Source organism: Numida meleagris, chromosome Z (assembly GCF_002078875.1).
Source record: "Numida meleagris isolate 19003 breed g44 Domestic line chromosome Z, NumMel1.0, whole genome shotgun sequence".
NCBI lineage: Eukaryota > Metazoa > Chordata > Aves > Galliformes > Numididae > Numida > Numida meleagris.
In genome coordinates, this window is record NC_034438.1 from 45,689,873 (window position 1) to 45,711,616 (window position 21,744).

At 40.0% G+C, this 21,744-nt stretch overlaps 1 protein-coding gene across 4 annotated transcripts in view; it reads left to right on the plus strand.

Moving 5' to 3' along the window:
- The window catches only part of MCC (mutated in colorectal cancers), a 204,196-nt gene that overhangs the window by 11,026 nt on the left and 171,426 nt on the right, over nt 1–21,744 (plus strand). For all 4 annotated transcript variants that reach the window (XM_021380996.1, XM_021380993.1, XM_021380992.1 and 1 more), the window contains exon 2: nt 8,144–8,391. In XM_021380996.1, coding sequence (XP_021236671.1) covers nt 8,144–8,391 — 248 coding nt within the window. The remainder of the gene's footprint in view (nt 1–8,143; nt 8,392–21,744) is intronic.

The window sequence follows — 21,744 nt, forward strand, 5'->3', positions numbered from 1 at the left end:
TCTGACTCAGTCAAGCTCAGTTAAGTTAGGATACCCTGGAGGGGACACGGCGCTTGGTCGCGTTACAGAATTCCCTCAGTCAGTGTGGCATCAGAATAGCAAGTCCTCAGAATAGCAAGCTCTCTTTATTGTGTTTTACACACACCTTATATATCCTTCACTCGTAAGCTGTAAATCCATTCACGGTTAATTATCCTTAAGTTCTTCACAACAACATAGATAACAAACAAAGGGTTGCTTAACTGTCCCAGAAGTGACCACATTAGCTGTGCATACTAAAGAGTATTCTGTTTACACCTTAGCCCTGTCTCCAGACTCCGGAGGCCTCATAGAGATAAGATGTACCAGAGTGTTGAGCTCTTTGTTGTCTCCCCCCACAAGGACAGAGACCTCCAGCCTCTCTGCACATTCCATATGAGCTGCAGACTGCATTCTGCAGTCAGTTCCATATCTGAGCACCCTTAGAATGTCAGTCTTTTCCATTTGTCTCACTGGGAGTTGTCCATTTTCCAGCATGGGCTTTGTGCCTCTCATCCTTCCACCACTGAGCACCTTTGAGAAAAGTCAGGTTTCATATTCCACACTCCCAGCGGGCAGCGCTAGTCAACACTCAGGTCCTCCCTGAGCCTTCTCAAAGCTAAGCAAAGGCAGTTCCCTCAACCTGCTCTGGGATGCCATGTGCCCTGAGCCCTCCCCAGCCCTGAGTCCCTGGGATGGGCCCATAGGCTGACCTGTGAAATGTAAAAATGATGAACATTGCTGCTTACTTCAGCTTTGCCTATCAAAGTTGGGAACAAGAAATTTTAGATGTATTTCCATGCCCACGTACAAGCTGCTACTTTGTTTTTGAGAGAGGGGAGCGGGAGGGACCGGCCTCATAGGAGCCATGGCAGTCAAAATAAGAATTACCAGGAAATGGAGGCTCCGTGTCAGCCTGCAGGATGGCCCTGAGTTGGAGCTCTCCCAGCTAACAGTAAAGTTTTGGAATGGGAGGATCAGCAACAGCATAAAAGTGGCTGTTTGGAGGGAGGTGGATGGATCCTCCTACCCCTGCAGTGGTGTTTGGGGCATGATCTCTTCCCAGTCAGCCTGACAGTGATAGAGTGGTGATCAGTCTGCCCCAGTCGAGGTGGATCCACTTCCATCAGGTTGTCCTTTGGAGGTGGATCCGCCTCCATGGGCTCGATGTCGTTGCCCCTTTCCACCAGCCACCTCTTCTTCCAAGGTGGATATCCTCCATCCTTGAATGGAAAATTTCTTGTGTATCTCACATGGAGATCAAATGCCGCGAGCTGCTTCAGCTCAGCAACTGTGGTTCTGGATGCAGGGTCCTTGAATTTATCGGACTTGGAACAGAAGGTGGCCATGGCAATAGGATTAGGAGTTTCCTGTAGTGACCAAAACATGGGAGTTGGGGCCCATTGCCCTTTCTGTGAAATGGTTGCAAGATTGTACCAAGAGGGTCGGGGAAGGGGGGTTCTCAACCACCCTGCACCTGCCCAGAGTGGAGCTGTCCTGGTGCTAGCTAGTAGTGGAGAGGGGGCATACTTGGAATGGCACTTGAAGAAAAGCTGTACATATATGACTACTGAAATGCACCTTATTTTTATATGCATCTTTTAGAATACGTCTGTACATACTGTAATGGTTAGCTGCAGTGAGCACATTTAATGTCTTCTTTCTTGCGAGAGTTTTTTATTTCTTTGCAGGACTGCTATCTGAAATACAATAGACCAGTACTTATGTAGTACTAGCAGTAATTTATTCAGTGAAATCTCTTATGCCATTTGTAAGAGTAAGTTAGGTAACGAAGTCCAGACTGCCTTTGAATGACAACTATGCTCCTGATAGTTCCTACTACGTGGTAAAATCTGTAGGCTGAATTGATGCTCTGGGCAAAATTCAATACTAATCAGCACAAAAGAAAGCATAGTAGCAGGGATTCTACTGGCAAGTTCTGCTTCTCTTTTGATAAATGGTCCTTTGTTCACCTGCAACAATTCTGTCTCAGGAGGCTACAACCTTAGACAAAATGTGGATACACAGGTTGCAAGATGCAGTTTGGCTAACATTTTGACATACATGTTGGGAGCACACCATTTAATTTATTTCTAATTGGGTAGCATATGCATTTGCCTACTAAAAAACAAACATGTCATTTCTGACACTTCCTGCAAGAGATAGTTGATATTGTCCGTATCTAGTATGAATTGTAGGGGGGGCACCATGATGGGACATACTGTCAATTGGAGAAAGGTTCCACCTGCAAGAGGAGTGTTGCTGTGCAGAGATGGTATAAGTTATGCTGCTAGAATACTACTGTGAGATGCAGCCAAGGTAGGGCACAGCCATGAATTAAAACTTAGCCAATTGAGTTATGAATAAAGCCTATGGAGTTTTGGGGTTGGCTGACTGTTAATCCTTCCTTTTTCCTGCTGCTGCTCAGCACGGTGGAACTAGGTCAGGTTGTGAAGTTTAACACAATGGAACATTAAAGGCAGAAGATAAAACCAGCAAGTGGTTTCAAGTGTAACAACAACAACAACAAAGAATTGACCAGCACAATCCTGAAAGTCAAATTATTCACTACTCCTCTTTGGATTTAAAACACAAAATATCTTTGCACTTCATGCTTTTATTTTGCCTTTTCGTTCTGTTTCCCACAGCCAGCTCCTGACTTACTCCTCCCCTCCAAACTGCTGTATCTCCTTTTTCTTCTCCTGAAGTTTCTCTTTCCACTTGATCCTGTATCATCAACTGCATGCGCTGGTACCCTGCCCTCTGCCCAGGCTAGGAGAATAGATCATGTTTGAAAATATAGGAATAGTTGGTTGTTCTTTAAAACAGTTTGAAGCAGTACTGCGCTTCTAGTGCATAGATTAGTAAATTCTGTCCTTAAAAAATGCTGGCTTGATGTGGTCAGTGCTGTGCTTCTCCATTCCTTCTCATTTCTGAGTTTGTGGTGCTAAGTTAATAGTGTTTCTCAGTTGACAGTTTGGGCCCCTGGAGAGCTGTGGAATTGTTTAGAAATAGTTAGCAAGTAGCACAAAAAATCCACTTAAGAAGTTCTGCTCCTTTTAAAGGCTGCATGAGCCAAAATGCACCTGCTCTTTCTACTACTCAATGTCTAGGTTTTACATGCTGTTTCTGTGTCTTGTGGACCTGAGAGGCTTGGAGCATTCTCTTTGTGATGTGGATATGTCAGAAGGCTTGGAATTGTGATGACTTTCTTCTTTAGGTACAGATTAAGAAATAAATATTTTGTACAACCTGCTTCATGTGATGATGTCTAGATAGTTCTTTTTCCATCTAAAATTCTGATAGAGGTTATTCTAATACCTCTCTGAACAAAGGCTGACCCTTCTGGAGGATCTTTCTTAAGACTTACTTTGTTTTGCAATTGTTGGTGGCTCTTGTCTCTACTTTACTCCCAAAACTTTGCATGAATTAATTAATTCCTTCAATCTCTGTGGTACGCTATAGTTTTATCAGTTGGACATTTGTAGTTAAAATTGTAAGAACGAGATTATGAGTTTATATCTTTATTTTTATTTTGGTTTATTTTTGTGGCAATGAAACAAGTGAACTGGAAAACAACTGTTGTAATCGCAAAATCATTGAATGGCTTGGGTTGAAAGGACCTCAAAGATCCTCCAGTTCCAACTCTCCCACCCGAGCAAGGTTGCCAGCCACTAACTCGGGCACTAGGCCAGGGTGCCCAGGGCCCATCCCTGATAGCCTTGAGCATGTCCAGGGATGGGATACCCACAACCTCTTTAGGCAACCTGTTCCAAAACCTTACCACTCTCTCATTGAAAAATTTCCCACTGACACCTAATCTAAATCTCCCCTCTTAGTTTGAAACTGTTTCCCCTTTTCCTATCCCTATAAGGTCTAATGATGAATGGATTTGTGTAATGTTTGCATATTGGTCAATGTGATAGAATTGCTGTGTCAGCTGAAGGTCTTTACACGTAAGGGAGTTGCCCCAGGTTCTGCAGGTGAAGATGTGATTGCCTTCTCTGGTAGGAATTGCAGGTTAAGGAAATGAGGCAACTGTCTCATGATACTGGTAATCAAGAGAAATTTTGCCTCTGAAAGGACTGGTGCTGGCTTTCCTCCCTCTGTAGTAAACTGCTACAGGGAACTTAGTCAACAAAAACTATTCTTGTTATCACGATCAGTTTTATGCTGTTTTAATTGCCTGATGAGAAAGCCTTAGTAGAGGAACATGGAAGGAGCTGTGGGTAGACATCTGATGGAGTGGCATTACCTCTTTTGACAGCAGAAGGCTAACAAACTGCTTTCACAATTGTTGCTTCTTTGTGTGGGGAAGCAGAAACAGAGCAAAGGAAGCTGGAGACAGGCTACTTTGGGGAGCCAGAATGATGGTCAGGAAAGATGACTAGAAGAACTGAATTTCAGAGTAGAGGACTACTTCTTATCTGGTAGGAAGCTGATTTGCGGGGCAGAAAACATCTGTGAATTGCAAGAAATCTTTGGTTTGCTGGAATAAGTGAAGTACTTCACAGAAGTATTTGTTTGACCTATGTCTAAATTAAAGACTGATGAAGAAACTGAGGCAAGAAGTACATTTTTATTCTGCTTGAAGCCTATTTTAAGTGCAATCTCAATTAGGAGCAGCCTTAGAATTCTGTGTGCAGTGCAGTGCGTTTCAGAAATTTAGACTTACTGTTGCCGTTGCTAGATCAAATCCCACCAGGTGAAATTCTTGGGGGAGAGTGTTCCTAAGCTGTGTGGAAACGTTGGTCTTCCTTGATGGTTTTCCTGCTTCATGAGGGCAGTGACATCATCTGAAACCTGCAGAGGCTGAAGTCCAAACACTGTGTGCTCAGTTGGACTGGGGGACTTCTGTTCATATTCTTAGTAACATGGCAGCATCTGTTTAGATGAGTTTTCTCTTTTTCTTTGTTGCTGGGGCCCGTAGCTTCTTAACTGAAAAGCAAGATAAGTATTTTAGGTAAGTACTCTTTGGTAGCAGATGAATAGCAAACACGAATCAGGAGGGGGAAAAAATTCTTAGACTGTTTCCAGGGTCGTTTGTGCACAGTTGGCTCAGAGAAAAGACAGTGCTTGGGAATTGGTGCAGTTCCATGGTTTGATTAGTCAGGAGTTTGACTTGTTGTGAATGCAGAGGGAGTCAGAGCAGTTAGGGCACTGTGTGAGGCCTAGAAACACAGCAGTCTGGTAGATGTCCAGCAGAGGAGGCTTTGAAAACTCCTGGCTACCCCAGATAAGTAAATCAAATATACTGTTACCAAAGAAAAAAGTAATCTAATCCCAGTATATTTTTTATATTGACAACTTCTTATTGCTTCACTTCCCAACGATGTTACTGAATACTCCATTGGAGGGACATTTCCAAATCAATCTTTTCAAAATTAATACTTCAAACTGTCTACAGAACGTGTGAGCGTGTTCAAAAGCAGCTCATAACACAACTGCATGGAACGGATTTTCTTACGTTTGTTGTTTTTTTTAACTCTGTTTGCCTCTAGGGAGCTAATCTTTAATTTTTTTGACTTTTCTTCAAAGTCACTTGTAGAACTGCAGGTTGCATAAGCAAAGATAAAATGTTTCCTTGCAAAATCACCGTAAAACCTTTTTAGTGGCTGAAAATGTAGAGTCGGAATAATTCAAGTTGGAGTGGACCCATAAGGACCATCGAATCCAGCTGTGGTCTCCACATAGGACCACTCAAAAGTCAAGCACTATTTCTGAAAGCATTGTCCAAACCATCCTTGAACTCCATCCATGTGCAGCACAGTATCTTATCTGGTCTAAGAGAATGTATAACTTGAAGTGTGTAAGAAGTTCCTTTGTAAATGGCTTTTCCTAAATTTGTTGCTAGAATTGAAGTGATGCCTAAAACAGTTGCAGTCAGTGCCACCACATCACTACTGTTGTTAAAGTTGGGGTTAATTTCAGATTTAGCTGTTGGCATTTGAATTCAGGCTAGCTCTGGTTTAAATTTTTAATATAGATATAGCTTAGCTGTATCCCCTGTGAAAATTTGAATGCTTTGTCGTCTTTAATTTTCTTTGCAACATCCTTGTGAGATTGGTTTGTATTGTTATCCTAACTTTTAAAATAAAGGAACAGAGCCATGTTAGGTTTTATTTATTTACTTATTCATTGTCCAGGTTAAATGACAAGAACAAAACTCTGACCAAAATTGTAACTACAAATATCAGTCACTTAGAGTTGGTGCATGCTGCTTAATTCTCTTATTATAATTTCTTGTCCTATCTGGCAATATACGCTAAAATACATGCTCATAGCATTTGTTGTTGTATATTGTTATAGTTCATTTAGATTATAAAAATCTCTGCCAAAAAAATCGGCTGGGGAAGCTCTTACCATTCTCAACCCAGCAAATAGCTTTTATCTGTAGAATGGACAGGTGTTGACATATTACAGGCAATTGTATTAAGTGCATTTTAATGAAGCAGTTTCTGCAGGAACTTTAGGTACGTCATGATGTTTTCATAGAAACATTCTGAATGATGTTCAGTGTTTGTATTGAACTAATAATACTAAATATGCTATAATTCACATAATATTTTTTATTACACATTTCCTTTGCCTTTTTCCTATGGAAAGGTTCTGATCAACATGAGCAACATTTAAAACAAGCTATGAAATATTATGTCTGGTGTGAATCAGCGTGGTAGCATTTCACAATCCAAACCAAAAAGTATTTAAGAAAACGATGAAAGGGAAGAAATAGCAAAGGTTGAGACTGCCAAAGTGGTGGTAATTTTTTTAACCTTTGAAGATGGAGAGAATGGGGCACGAAGTTTTTGATAGTATAGGGCAGCTGTTGATAGAGATCTAGATTGTCACTCACATTTTATTTAGAATGTGATTGTTTTTTGACATATATGTATGTCTTCCTTCAGTTGCTGTAGAAGTTGTAACACGGAATGCTCAGGAAGATTATTCAATCTTGGTTTACAATTGCCAAGTTCTGTTTGCACAAGAATGGTAGTGGCTTTTTTTGTGATTTACATTTTGAAAAAGGTTAATACGACAGTCTCTTCAAAAAGAGCCTACATTTTCTGAAGGCCATTGTTAGAGAATGTCAGATGTTTGTCTATTAAGTCCACTTATTCACTATTATTTAGTCATCAACTTCAGATTCATATTGTGGTTTTTACCAACTGCTGCTACTGAGAATTCTTTCAACAAACTTAATGCAATTCTAATAATGGGGAACAAATAGAACATATTCTGCTGAGGATGTTTTACTTCAAGTTAAGCCTAAAATATGTTCTTGAGATTCTTTCATTTTTCACACAAAACAGGAAATAACATTGACCATAGTGTTGCTGGCTGGTTTGTTCTTTGGCAGTATGTTTACATGTATGTATATGTATTTATCCTAAGAGCACACTGTATACATTTTTAAGTATATCATATGCTTTCAGTATCTACCCTGTTGACTTGGTTGCAGTTGTCTTTTAGCCACTCACACTTGGTTTCAGAGTATTTTATGTAGTGCTGCCCTCCTCTATGCTTTGAGTTTCATTTAACAATTAGACCAAGCAAACTACTTGAGAGGATTTTGCAGTCATGATATTTGGAGATAGGCTTGAAAGCAATTATTCCAAATACTCTTTTCTGATTTTGTCCCTAAATACCTTTTTCCTCTTTAACTTACTGCTGTTCAGCAGCAAAAGAGATTTCCTTGGCCTATCCTGAGTAAAACGGGAATCAAAGCTGCCATTTGATCCATCTGAATTATAATGATTTAATTTCTTACTATGTCACCTTACTGTGAAGATCAGCAGCATGATTCAGCTCCCACTTGTGTCTCTGGTAGTGGAAGTGTTGAAAATAGCATGAAAATAGAGATTAATCCTTAAGGAGAAATCTTTCTGCTTTTCCGTCTTTCTGTGTTACAATTTCTTTCCAACTTCAGGTCACAGATTGATAGAAAACAGTAGTTGGCTTATTGGGTTTAAATGTCTGTATCTTTATGCATTTCAAAATTAGACAGAGTTAGTATTCCTTCTAAACTAAATTGTTCTTGTTTTTTCTTCTCCATTCCCATTTTTCCAATCTTTCTTGCACTTTTCTCCCTCTCTTACCCCCATTTTCCCTCTAAAAATATCCTTAGGAATGACTTGCTGATGGTGTGCCGCCAGCTGAACATGGAGGAGTCTGTTGCTGAGATCATGCACCAACTGGGAGCAGATGAAAATGGAAAAATTTCCTTCCAGGATTTTAGTCAGTGCCGCATGCAGCTGGTGCGAGAAATCAGAAAGGAGGAAGTGGAGCTTTCTGTGAAATCAGATGATTCTTGTAAAAAGAAAAAGTTAAGAGATAGGATAGCTTCCTGGCCGACTAGCAGCAATAACAGTTTAGGTAGGTATGACTTTTAAATGTCCTGCTGATGTTGTTTAACAGACAATAAACTCTGAGGTTGTTGCTAACAATTCTTTTTGGCATCAGAATTTCCCTGAAGAGTTTTCAGAATATGCTTTGGCATAAATTCGTCATATGTTAAAGTGTTGTTTTAAGTGATGCGTCCATGTCATTTGGTGTTTATAGAAATGTGTGTGAAGAATCTCCTCTTCTAAAAACCATAGTTACTCAAGACAACCACCTTTCTTGAAAAGACAGGAGTTGTGGTTATATTTTTATCTTGCAAATACTGTATATCAGGTATGTCCAACCTGTGGCCTGCGAGCCACATGCAGCCCAACACAGCTGCACTGTGGCTGCCCCTTGCCTTGTGCCATCATGGTGGCGACTCTGCCCTGCCAAGCAGCCCGGCCCTAGGCACGCATCCGTTGCTCACAACTACCAAACAGCTTTGTGTGATCAGCGCATTCTGGGCTGGAACCAGGGGTAGGGGAGGGTGACTCTCCCTCTCACATCTGTCGCACACACACACTCTCATTGAACCCCGCATGTATTGCATGTAGCATGTGCTTGTGCCTCTTGTTGAGTGATTGCCGATAACTGTTATTTCAACATGACTCATGGCATCTCAGAAGAAAACAGAACATAGAAAAATTGTGGATGAAGGAAAAAAATTGACATATTAGTACTTTTTTTCTCAAGACAAATAATATGGCAGTATGCTTAACATGTAAGAAAAGCATGTCAGTTTTCAAAGATTATAATTTGAAAAGACATTAAATGCAGAAACATACTGCCAAATTCAATATACATCAAAGAATGCTTTCTAAAGACAACACAGTGGAACTAAAAAAAAGTCATCTCAAGAAAATCTTTAAAAAAGTCAAAACTCAAATGGACTCTGTTATAAAAGGCAGCTACATGGTAGCAAATCTAAGCAATGTTTGGAAAGTGTGGCAGATATAATTTCTCCCGATATCTAGTAATAGCTACTGATGGCGCTCAGGAGATGGTTGGTAAAAATATAAAATTGATAGAAGATGATGCAGTTGCCACCAGCAGCGCGATGTTTGGTGAAATGTCACGTATTGTACATCAAGAAAATTTATCTTAGAATCATAGGATGGCCTGGGTTGAAAAAGACCATAATGGTCATCTAGCTTCAACCCCCTGCTGTGTGCAGGGTTGCCAACAGCTAGACCAGGCTGCCCGGAGCTACATCCAGCCTGGCCTTGAATGCCTGCAGGGATGGGGCATCCACAACATCTCTGGGCAACCTGTTCCAGTGCATCACCACCCTCTTGAGTGGAAAACTTCCTCCTAACATCTAGCCTACATCTCCCCTGTCTTAGTTTAAAACCATTCCCCCTTGTCCTATCACTATCCACCCATGTAAACAGTTGTACCCCCTCCTGTTTACACACTCCCTTCAAGTATTGGAAGGCTACAGTGAGGTCTCCCCGTAGCCTTCTCTTCTCCAAGCTAAACAAGCCCAGTTCCTTCAACCTTTCCTCATAGGAGAGTTGCTCCAGCCCTCTGATCATCTTGGTGGCCCTCCTCTGAACTCGCTCCAAGAGCTCTGCGTGTTTCTTGTGCTGGGGCCCCCAGGCCTGGACGCAGTACTCCAGATGGGGCCTCACAAGAGCGGAGTAGAGTGGGACAATCACTTCCCTCTCCCTGCTGGCCACTGCTCTTTTAATGGAGCCCAGAACATAGTTGGCCTTCTGGGCTGCTAGTGCACACTGCTGGCTCATGTCCAGCTTTTCGTCCACCAGGATCCCCAAGTCCTTTTCTGCAGGGCTGCTCTCAAGGAGTTCTTCCCCCAGTCTGCATAAATACCTGGGATTGCCCCTGCCCAAGTGCAGCACCTTGCATTTGGCCTTATTAAACCTCATTAAGTTCACATGGGCCCACTTGTCCAGCCTGTCCAGTTCCCTCTGGATGGCTTCCCTTCCCTCCAGTGTATCAACTGCACTGCTCAGCTTGGTGTCTGCAAATCTGCAAACTTGCTGAGGGTGCACTCGATTCCATCATCTGTGTCATTGATGAAGATGTTGAAGAGCACCGGTCCCAAGACCGAGCCCTGAGGGACACCACTTGTGACCGGCCTCCACGTTGACATAGAATCATTGATCACAACCCTTTGGCTGTGTCCAGCCAACCAATTCTTAATCCACTGCACAGTCCATCCTTCAAATCCATACCTCTCCAATTTAGAGAGATGGATGTGGTGAGGGACCGTGTCAAAGGCTTTGCAGAGGTCCGGAAAGATGACATCCGTCACCCTTCCCCTGTCCACCGATGCTGTCACTCCATCATAGAAGGCTACCAGATTGGTCAGGCAAGATCTGCCCTTGGTGAAGCCATGCAGGCTGTCTTGGATCACCTCTTTATCTCAATCTGGTGGCCTTCTATGATGGAGTGACAGCATTGGTGGACAGGGGAAGGGCGACGGATGTCATCTTTCTAATGTGAAAGCTTTAAAAATAATAATGTCATGCAAATAGTCTTCAAAGCTATGAATTTGGTATAGTCCAAGGGACTGAATCGTTGCTAATTCCAGGACATCCTTAACAGTATGGATGCTGATTATGGGGACATCATTTACTTTTCCAAAGGGAGGTGACTAAGTTGGGGTAAAATGCTAAAAAGATTTTAGAATTTGCAAAATGAAATCAAGTCCTTTATGGAATCAAAGGGAAAATTTATGCCAGAATGTGAAGATGAAAAATGGCTCACAGATTTTGCATTTTTGATGGATTTGGCTGCTCATTTAAATGAATTAAACATGTGTCTTCAAGGAGAAGATCAACTTAACTGTGCTATGTTTCAAACCTTAACAGTGTTATGAAACATAAATTATGGCAAGCTCAAGTTATAGCAAATAATTGTATGCATTTTGATGTTTTGGCTAAACAGAGTCCTGTGAACAGCAAAAAATGTGCAGCCTTGCTTTCCGTTTTGATTCTAATTGTCTTTTTTTGTATGTGTCCTAAATTAAGTTAGAAACATGTTTTGTTCTTTTTTATCCTCAGATTTACTTCATGCATCTTTTTGAACAGTTTGTTTCTCTTTTTTCTGGGTCTTTATGTTACTGACCTTCAATTCCTTTTCTGTAGTCAGCCTCCAAGAATGTAAAGTGTGTGTGTTGGTTCTTAGTTTTTAGCTTGTATTTTACAGGGTTCATGTGGAACTTTCTTACAGTAACTCTTTTTGCATGTGTTTGTGGCTTGTCTCAGACATTCATATGTTGCTTGTTTGCTTTGGATCCTTGGTGAATTCCATGTCTTCTTGCTTTTTAGATTGATTGTACTTTTCCCTTGCCATCCCATCATCTAATGCTCACTGGCTTTTCTTTTTGTCTTCCTAATGTAGTAGATATGTCTCACAGCACTTTTTATTCTCTGTCTGATCTCTGTTACCATTTTCATAGTCATATTTTGTTGTAGTTACTTACTCTGTAGTTTCTCTGCTCATTCTCCATCACTGACTATGCTGAATCTTCATAGTCCTTGGGCTCAATTGCATTTCCAGACCATAAATCACAGAATCACACAGAATCACAGAATTGTAGTGGTTGGAAGGGACCTTTAGAGATCATCAAGTCCATCTCCCCTGCCAAAGCAGGCTCCCTACAGCAGATTGCACAGGTAGGCATCCAGATGGGTCTTGAATATCTCCAGAGAAGGAAACTCCACAACGTCCCTGGGCAGCCTGGTTCCTGGGCACTGGATTCCAGTGCTCTGTCACCACCACCACAAAAAAGTTCTTTCACATATTGGTGCAGAATTTCCTGTGCTCCAGTTTGTGGCCATTTCCCCTTGTCCTGTCCCCACAGATCACTGAAAAGAGGTTGGCCATATCCCTTTGTCTCCCACACTTAAGATAGATCCCCTCTGAGTCTTCTGTTCTCAAGGCTGAACAGACGCATGTCACTCAGCCTTTCCTCACAGGGGAGATGCTCCAGGCCCCTTATCATCTTTGAGGCCCTCTGCAGGACTCTTTCCAGGAGATCCCTGTCTTTTTTTGTACTGGGGAGCCCAGAACTGGACAGAATACTCAAGGTGAGTCCTGACCAGGACACAGTAGACAGGGAGGATCACCTCCCTTCACCTGCTAGCCACACTCCTTTTAATGCACTCCATAATCCCATTGGCCCTCTTGGCCTTCAGGGCACTCTGCTGACTCATGGCCAACCTGTTGTTCACCAGGACCCCCAGGTCCTTCTCTGCAGAGCTCCTCTCCGACAGGCCATGTCCCATCTTGTACTGATACATGTATTTATTCCTTCCCATGTTCAAGACTCTACACTTGCTTTTGTTAAACCTCATCTGACTTTTTGCTTGTCACCTCCAGTAGCTGTATCAGACACCACCTCAAAACCAAAATGACCCCTAATATCTTTTTTATCGGATTAGGAATGGTGTATATTCCTTAGCTCATATATATGTAATTATCTTCACCTCCTTTCTTATATTGGTTATTCTTTTAGCGCTGTTGCTGTTCCATTTTCCATGTTTTCTGTCCACCATTTGGCTTCTAGACATTTCTTGTCAACTTGGGCTTTAAATTCTTGTTTCTTGGAGAGATCAGCTTAATAATTACGGTTTATGGTAATTAAAAGATTGAGCCTAAACTTTACCAGGCGAAGGTCTGTATTATTACAGTCTCAAAATGTATCCCACAAAGAAGTCTTATTAATTGCTGTCCCAAACTCGTATGACAAACATTCAAATTTGGTAATGCACATAGTTCAATCTCTACTCTTTTTCTCCTGTTTTCTAGCATCTTCTGATTGTATGAAGATAATTTAATACATTTTAAAGTTGATGAATGAATTAATATTTCTCTTCATATTTTTTTTTAAAGTTAAATCTTGAATAATTCCAGATTTCATGCCTTGGTCTATTCTGCTTTGTGCTGATGAAGCCTGACCTTCAAGCCTACGGAGACTTCATGGTTTCTGTACTTGTGCTGCACTGACTCTTGCAGAGTCTTTAGGACTTTGCAGTAGTTGGAGAACATATGGAGACATTCTCTTATGAAGAGAGTGGGAGAAAATAATAATGAGGATTCACAATGCATCATGTTTTTATTTGGTTGTAAAAGTAAACCATTGTGGCAGCACTAGCCAAGATTTCTACAGATACTTTTTTAGGCAGGCAAGGAAACACCACTGCCATGTATCTCTGTGATACATTACAGTGCACTGAGTATGAATGTAATGATAGCCAAGGAATTATATCTGCAGTCAAGCTTGAATTATAATCTGTATTTACTTACATGTCTTTCATGTCTTCAAGACCTCACGCATGTGCTCTTCAAGTGGATCAAGGAGTATTACATCAACCAGCTTATTATTGCTTTCTAGACATTGTTTAAAACAGGAGAAATTATATAGGTGCAAATTCAAATATATAAACTTTGTAGGTTTTGTGTGTGTGTTTATTCTGACAGGGAACACTTTTGTCATAACCATTACTTTCAAAGGTAGTTTATAGGACTTTTCTATGTAGTATCTTAGAGGTCTTTTCCAACCTTAATGATTCTGTGATTCTAATATATCAGCTACTGGTATTCCTTAAAAACTTTTATTGTGTATCTATATAGGATGCATAAACTGCACAGATTCAAAATTCAATTTGACTGCCACTGAGCAGCAGGGGTCCTGGTGCTCTGAAGCAGACAACACAGCTTCTCTGATGGACACGCTGTATTGCAAGTTGGGATTGTACAGAGATTACCACTCACGCAGCGTTGTGTGCAGGCTTTTCTTGTAGCTGGTCAGTTTCTTTACAAAGAATGCAAAAATGGATGAATATATCTACCAAAAAAAAAATAAATTTCTTTGTAACCTCTAATTATTGCAGTATTAAGTAAATAACTGGAGAAGAATAGTCCTAAGAAATAATTACTGGTAAATTACTGTTGAACTTCTTTGTCTCACCTATCAGTTTTTAGTGTTGATAACGATATTACAATACATTTGTCCACAAATGTTTCTTCTCTTGTACAGAGGTAAGGTAACTGGGTAACAGTTTTAGTCAAGGTACAGGACCCGTCATACATATGCTCATGAAACCAAACCTGCATCCTTGTCTAAAAAAGAAAGTGTAGGATTAGATTTGAAATTTTAATCTTTTATTCAAATGCATGAAAAAGGATACTTTTAAATTATTGGAACGATTTTTGCCACTGCTTGGATATGAACAAATCAAGGCTGTTATTAATAATTGTTAATAATACAGTTCTCAGACTATTAAAGTCAATGGGTGCTTTAATTTGCAAGTGCTAACCAGTGAATTTTCCATAGATGAAACTGAATGTGAACTCTGTTCATTAATATTCTTCTAACATTGCTTAAAAATTATTAAATACGAACTTCTGAAAGTGTTGCTGGACACTTGCAATGATTGTATGCCAACCTGACTTTAATATATCACTTCCGTAGGAAATACAGGAAGAATGTCAGCTACTGACCAGATATGTGGCAACTGTTTCAGTTATGGAGACTGAAAAGCCATAATGGTTATTATTAAATTTATGTGAATAATCTGTCCAGGGATGGAATTGAATTGCTTGTCAAAGAAGCCCCTGTAGTACAGCTGAACTATACCTCTAATGATCTAGGGCAGGAAATGACTTGAACATGTTAATGGTTTTACATTACATAAAAACTATACATGGTTTTTATATCTTTAAGTAAAAGATATAAATATAATTATTTGTATTACATATTGTACAGATTTGCTAGCTCTTTCCAGGTAATTAGCAAATTGCTGTTTTTACTTTTCTCATGGTAAAGATGACCTGTTTCTAGTACCTGTTTTTTCTGAGTGTGAATAAGAAATGATACTGTTTGTGAGTAAATTTGTCCTTTAGACAAGTGCGGAATTTCCAGTCCCACTGAGAGCTACGTATACTTATTGAAACAATTTCATATTCTAGATAAATAGTTATAGATACTAGAGACCACAATCTTTAGCTGTTGGTTAGTCGTCAGTAATTAATTCAGAGTCAACTCCCCTGTTCTCTTTACTGAAAATTTGATATAGTAATTTATTAAATTATGGATCAAACCTAAAAATAAATCAAAGGTGTGGCAGAAACTCAGTCTTAAATTAACCTTATAGGTAAGAGAGGCTGACCAGTTAGAGCTGAGAAATCATTATTTCTACTTTGCGTTAATTCTGTGTTTCACGTTATTGCCAACAGATTGGTTTCATGAAACTGATGCAATGACTACACTTAGTTTTACCCTTGGTCTTTATAACTGAAACAGCCATGACTACCTATTAGGCCAGAGTATAAGTACATATATGCTTATAAGTATGTACTTATATTATACTTACAATATATACATATGTACTTTGGCCTAACAGGTCAGTTAGGCCACATACAGTTGATATTATGTACTTATATTAACTATATTCAGTTTATTAAATAGCCATTTGGTATCACAACCTTTGTGCAAAGCAAGAGAGTATATGTAACTTTTTCTTACAGAAAAGAAATCATTAAACAAATAATCTACCATTAATAACAAACTGGTTGTTTTTGGTCACTGAGATCTTCAGCAGTCACGGAAGGCATTTCCTTTTGCATCTGTTCTACATAGAAATTAAAAAGGGAAAATTAATTATGCCATTCTTAGAACTATCAGTCAGTTCCTCAGCCTTGAGTTAATTTGCATGGAACTGAATCTGATGAATACAGTGATGCGAAGAAAACGGTTGCACTGAAACTGTGGAATGCAGTACTCCACAAATGGGCTTAATATTTCAATCAACACTTTCTCCGAGTGTTTAACCAGTTACCTCCTGCAATCACATTACACTGCATTATTTTTCTTGGCTGGAGTACTATAGCTCACTGTCTTCTCAGTACCTTCTACAAACTGAGAAATTCAGCATAGTTTAGACTTCGACAGCACTGTCAAATATCTTCAAAATTACCAAACTGCTTTAAAAATTGGAGAGAATGGAGAAGCAAGACAAACTGTTGGGCATAGTATGCCTATGAGAGAAACATGAGAAGCTGCCTTTCTTGATAGTTTCTGCTACAATAGGTGAGTAGAATAGCTGCTCCAGGTACAAGTATGCATCTAGAGCCAGAGCCTTGGCTTGCTTAGCATCACACAGCTGTAAAATAGCACCACAACAACTCTGGCCTGTGCCAGAGTAACATTACTGCATAGCTGATGCTATCCTTTTTTTTTACTGAATTCCAATGGTGAGACATGGATCTGTGGAAGGTGGAACTGGATTACAACATCACTTCATCACTTTTGTCCCAGCTGATGCGTTCTATGCAAACTGGTAAGACTGAGAAACCAAAAAGGTGGAGCTGGTAATTTCTCCTGGGTAGTGAGAGACCTTGGTATACACGCTGTTTCATAACTAATATTCATATTCCATTTCTTGTGACCTATTAGAGGAAATGGTTGCCATCCCTCAAAGATAATCTTGTTTTTCATTTCAGGTAGAAGTACAGGTGTCATGGTGATGGTGTCATGGAAACTGACCTTTTTTTGTCTTCTGTTGATACCATTTCTGATATGATTAATGCCAGTCTGCTGCTAAACATTGAAATGAGGATGAACATTTTTGCAGGAACTGAAATAAATTTAAAGAAGGTATTTCGTTTGAAACTACATGAGTATTTGTTAATCTGCATGGTTTGGGCTGCTGGTTTAACAAGCCCTGCTTGTTCATCCACACAACTGTATTGCTGGAAAATTGTAAGGAGATAAACCTTTTTTTTTTACATTAGGTGCATCACTAACTGTTGTACTTTCTCAAGACTTGATAATGAATGAGTTACTTGTTGCAAACTTTGATTTCAGTCTACTTCATGATTTTATTCTTGTCAAGCTCATTCTTTTATCTTTCATAATTTTCTAGTAGGCATTGAGTTTCATTCTTAAGATTTTGGATAGTTTTTATACTTGGTAAAGATCTGCTTTGAAAAACATGTAATATGGTGGGAAAAAATAAAAAACTAAAGGCTGAAGAAACAGATGCTAGCATTACTTGAGGAAGTGAGAGTTAAGTCTTGAGCTATTCTTCTAATTTCTTTAGAAAATACTGTTAAGTATTTCCCATGCTTACCCTCTTGTTATATCTTACAGTCAATCTGGCTGCACAGAATTCCAGACTTGTTAAATTCTGAATTTTTTAATGTTGAGGATACTGCTGTGACCCTGAAATGAGATTTTGTGATGATTTGAAATAATACAGTGGTAGAAAATGAAAACGTTGTAACTGGTTCAGGGACATAGGACAGTCAAACTGTGAGCAAACTGCACAAGTACTGCACCTCAACCTGTGCAGGAGCATTCCGTGTGCATTAACAAACATAAATGGAGAATATTTTACGGGGTATCAGCTACAAGAGCATTCTTGTCTATTCTAAACGTTTTGTTATTCTTAAAGGTAAGAAATATTTTTTAATCTTTCAAATCTTGACTTCTCTTTCCATCTGTTCTTTGTATTTTCATGCCAAACATATTGTTATATAAGATCATTTCTGATATTGATGAATATTTTTGTGATCTCTGTAATGCTGTGAAACTTTCAGATTATGTATAATATAAAATGCTGCTTAAGCTTTTTTCATGTATATTCACTTGTGTTGGCATTGTCTTGGTTTGTTTTGAGGCTTTTTGTTCTTCTAGGCATTCAGAAAATAGTAAATACAAAAAATGTCAAAGGTATCAAATGCATTTTTCTGGTGAAGACAAGGCCTTTCCATTTTAGAGCAAAACCGACTGGTTTAGTTCAGTTTTCCTCTTCCGTCTAATTTCTTGAAACAGATTTCTCCTATGCATTCTGAATCAGGGTGGGGTATAGCTGTGGCTAGTTTGCATAGAGGTTTTTATCTTATCTTCCAATCCTAAGGTGAAAGAGGATGAAATAATAAAGTGTAACACAATATCTTTTATCAGTGTTCATCAAGCCAAATACAAGTGGTGGTGAGAGGAACGAGAACTAGATAGTGATCCAGCAGGCCCAACCTTAAAGAGATTCCTCAGAATTTACTGCACCAATTGAATTAAAGATTAGCAACAACAACAGCAACAACAAAAAACAACTGAAAAATAGACACTCTTAGAGTAAAATAATACTTTTTGAATAGAGAAAGATTCAGTAAGTCAATCAGAATTTTGAATATGAACTGAAATGGAAGTGGAAGAAGAAAAAAAATCTGCTCATTGATTACCCTATGCTTTTCTGGGCATCAGTTTTGTGAAATGAGATGGTGGACTCAGATGGACTGTATCTCCAGGAATTGTTTTATACATGTGCTGAAGTATGAGGAAAGTGTTTAAACCAAATTATTTGGCATTTGCTAACATAGTCATTGGCTTTTTGAAATACTTTTAGAGACCAGGGGCTAATGCTTGAACAGAGACTAATTCAGTCTTCACCCACTCGGAAGAAAAATCACCAGACTCTAGAACTAAATTTCTCCCAGAAACTCTGAGCTGTGTTCAGTGTATACATAAATTATATATGTATTATCTTAGTCGCTCAAAAGTGTTTAAGTAACTAAATGTCACCGATACCTAATGGAAAACAGTGATCAGATTTTTGATCTCTGCTGTTAAGGCTGTACTCAGTGAAGTGTAACTACGTGACCTTGAGCCAGTTTGCACTTGTAGTGTGTTACATTGTCACCTATCTTCACATTTGCCATTTGCAAACCAGACACATTAGAGAAGCTGTTGCAGATTAATCTCACAGTATCTCACTTTTCCTGATATACTGGATCCTTCAGTGCCATAATGTCTTGATGCTTTGTGAGCAAAAGAACTCTAGGTCCATCAGCACAGTCTGATAAAGTTATCCTTCACCAAACCAAAAAAACATTGCTGTAGTCATGTTAGACAGCTGCTTCTCTATTGCCATATATGAGACTTCTACACAAAATATTAATTATTAGAAGATGGAATGCCATTTGCTTTGAAATCAGCACATTGAAATGATGCCAGCACCAGAACACAGCTCTGTGTGACATTACTGACAGCCTTGCAGTTGGTGAGGCATCAAACCTAGTAAATCCCGAGTAAGGGGGAATAGAAATTTTAGAATAGATCTTTCAAGTTGGGAGTACAGGCTTAAGCTTTTATGAAAAGATGGGTTAAAATTACAGTCATGGTACTGTAAATAATATATATATATATATATATATGTATTTGTCATTCCTGAGAGCCTTATCAATCAGTGTATCCAATTGCAGGCAGTGCAGACTATGAAGGCCACTGGTGTCTTCAACAGTGCTGATATTGTTAATTCGCTGAATATGAGAGCTCTTTTGCAGGTAATTGTCTTTTAAGAAACAGAAATTTACAGTGCACATACTCTGTTAGTGCCATATTTACCTCAGTAAAAACAAGTGTGATACAACATGCTGTCAATTTTGTGTCTATTTCCTGTATTTTTATCTTGAGGCATCTCTGTGCTTTAGTTCTGTTGGTTGCAGATTTTTCTGCTGTGCTGCATACAGTAGCCACAAGAGGGCAGAGATGTGTAGCACTGTACTTAGTACACACCATGTAATGAATTCGTGCTTTGGATGTTGGACTATTGGAAACGGTGTCTCAGTACAGCTATGTTGGACAGCTTGCAGCATGTAGTTAGATAATTTAGAGTTGATATACTCTATATATACTTATATACTTATATGTATACTTTCAATATAAAAGTAATTGAATTTTTTAAAATTGTTTCCAGAACCTGTGATAATCATGTTAATTACATTAGTATAACGTGTAATTCTTTGTTTCATGTTTTCTACTTAAATGCTTAAAGACTAGGTACACTTTTTGCTGGGTAAGGAGCTGGCTGAAAGGCCGGGCCCAGAGGGTGGTGGTGAATGGATTTAAATCCAGCTGGGGACTGGTCACGAGTGGTGTTCCCCAGGGGTCGGTGCTGGGGCCTGTCCTCTTCAATATCTTTATTGATGACCTGGATGAGGGCATTGACAACACTCTCAGTAAGTTTGCAGACAACACCAACCTGGCAGGAAGAGTCGATCTGCCTGAGGGTAGCAAGGCCCTACAGAGAGATCTGGACAGGCTGGATCTCTGGGCTGAAGCCAGTGGGATGAGGTTCAACAAGACCAAGTGCCGGGTCCTGCACTTCAGCCGCAACAACCCCAGGCAATGCTACAGGCTTGGGGCAGAGTGGCTGGAAGACTGTGTAGAGGAAATGGACCTGGGGTTGTTGGTCGATGCTTGGCTGAGCATGAGCCAGCAGTGTGCCCAGGTGGCCAAGAAGGCCAATGGCATCCTGGCTTGTATCAGAAATAGTGTTGCCAGTAGGAGTAGGGAAGTCATTGTCCCTCTGTACTCAGCACTGGTGAGGCCACACCTCGAGTACTGTGTTTTGTGCCCCCCACTGCAAGAAAGACACAGAGGCCCTGGAGTGTGTTCAGAGGAGGGCGACGAAGCTGGTGAGGGGTCTGGAGCACAGGCCTTATGAGGAGCGGCTGAGGGAGCTGGGGTTGTTCAGTCTGTAGAAGAGGAGGCTCAGGGGAGACCTTATCGCTCTCTATAACTACCTGAAGGGAGGTTGTAGTGAGCTGGGGGTTGGCTTCTTCTCTCTTGTAACTAGTGACAGGACAAGGGGAAATGGCCTCAAGTTGTGCAGGGGAGATTCAGGCTGGACATGAGGAAATTCTACTTTTCTGAAAGAGTGGTCAGACGCTGGAACGGGCTGCCCAGGGAAGTGGTTGAGTCACCGTCCCTGGAGGTTTTCAAGAAACATCTAGATGTTGTGTTGAAAGACCTGGTTTAGTGGGGTTATTGGTGGTAGGTGGATGGTTGGACCGGATGATCTTGTAGGTCTTTTCCAACCTAGCTAATTCTATGATTCTATGATTCTGTGGCTAGTGTATTCTTTTTACAATATAAAAGCGATTTACAATAATAAGCAAGGAAAACCACCTGTGAGTTTCTTACGTGAGTTTGTTAGATATGTCTGCTTTGCAGGGGAGTAAGGATATTGATCTAAAGATAACATGTTTGTTGCTACCTTGCTTCCCTTCTGGCTGCTCTCTTGCAGCTTTAACTTTTTGGGTGAGGGAGTGAGAAGGCACTCTACTAGTTGTTACATAGTTTATTCTTTCTCCTTAGCATTTTACTAATTAAATAATAAACACTGATTAGTAAACACTTGCTTATAATGTTTATGTAAGAGAGAGAAGTAGCTATTTGAAATAACTGCTCTCGTGAGACCCCACCTGGAGTACTGCATCCAGTTCTGGGGCCCCCTGTACAAGGACATCTGTTGGAGTGGGTCCATAGGAGGGCTATGAAGATGATCAGTGGGCTGGAGCACCTCTCCTATG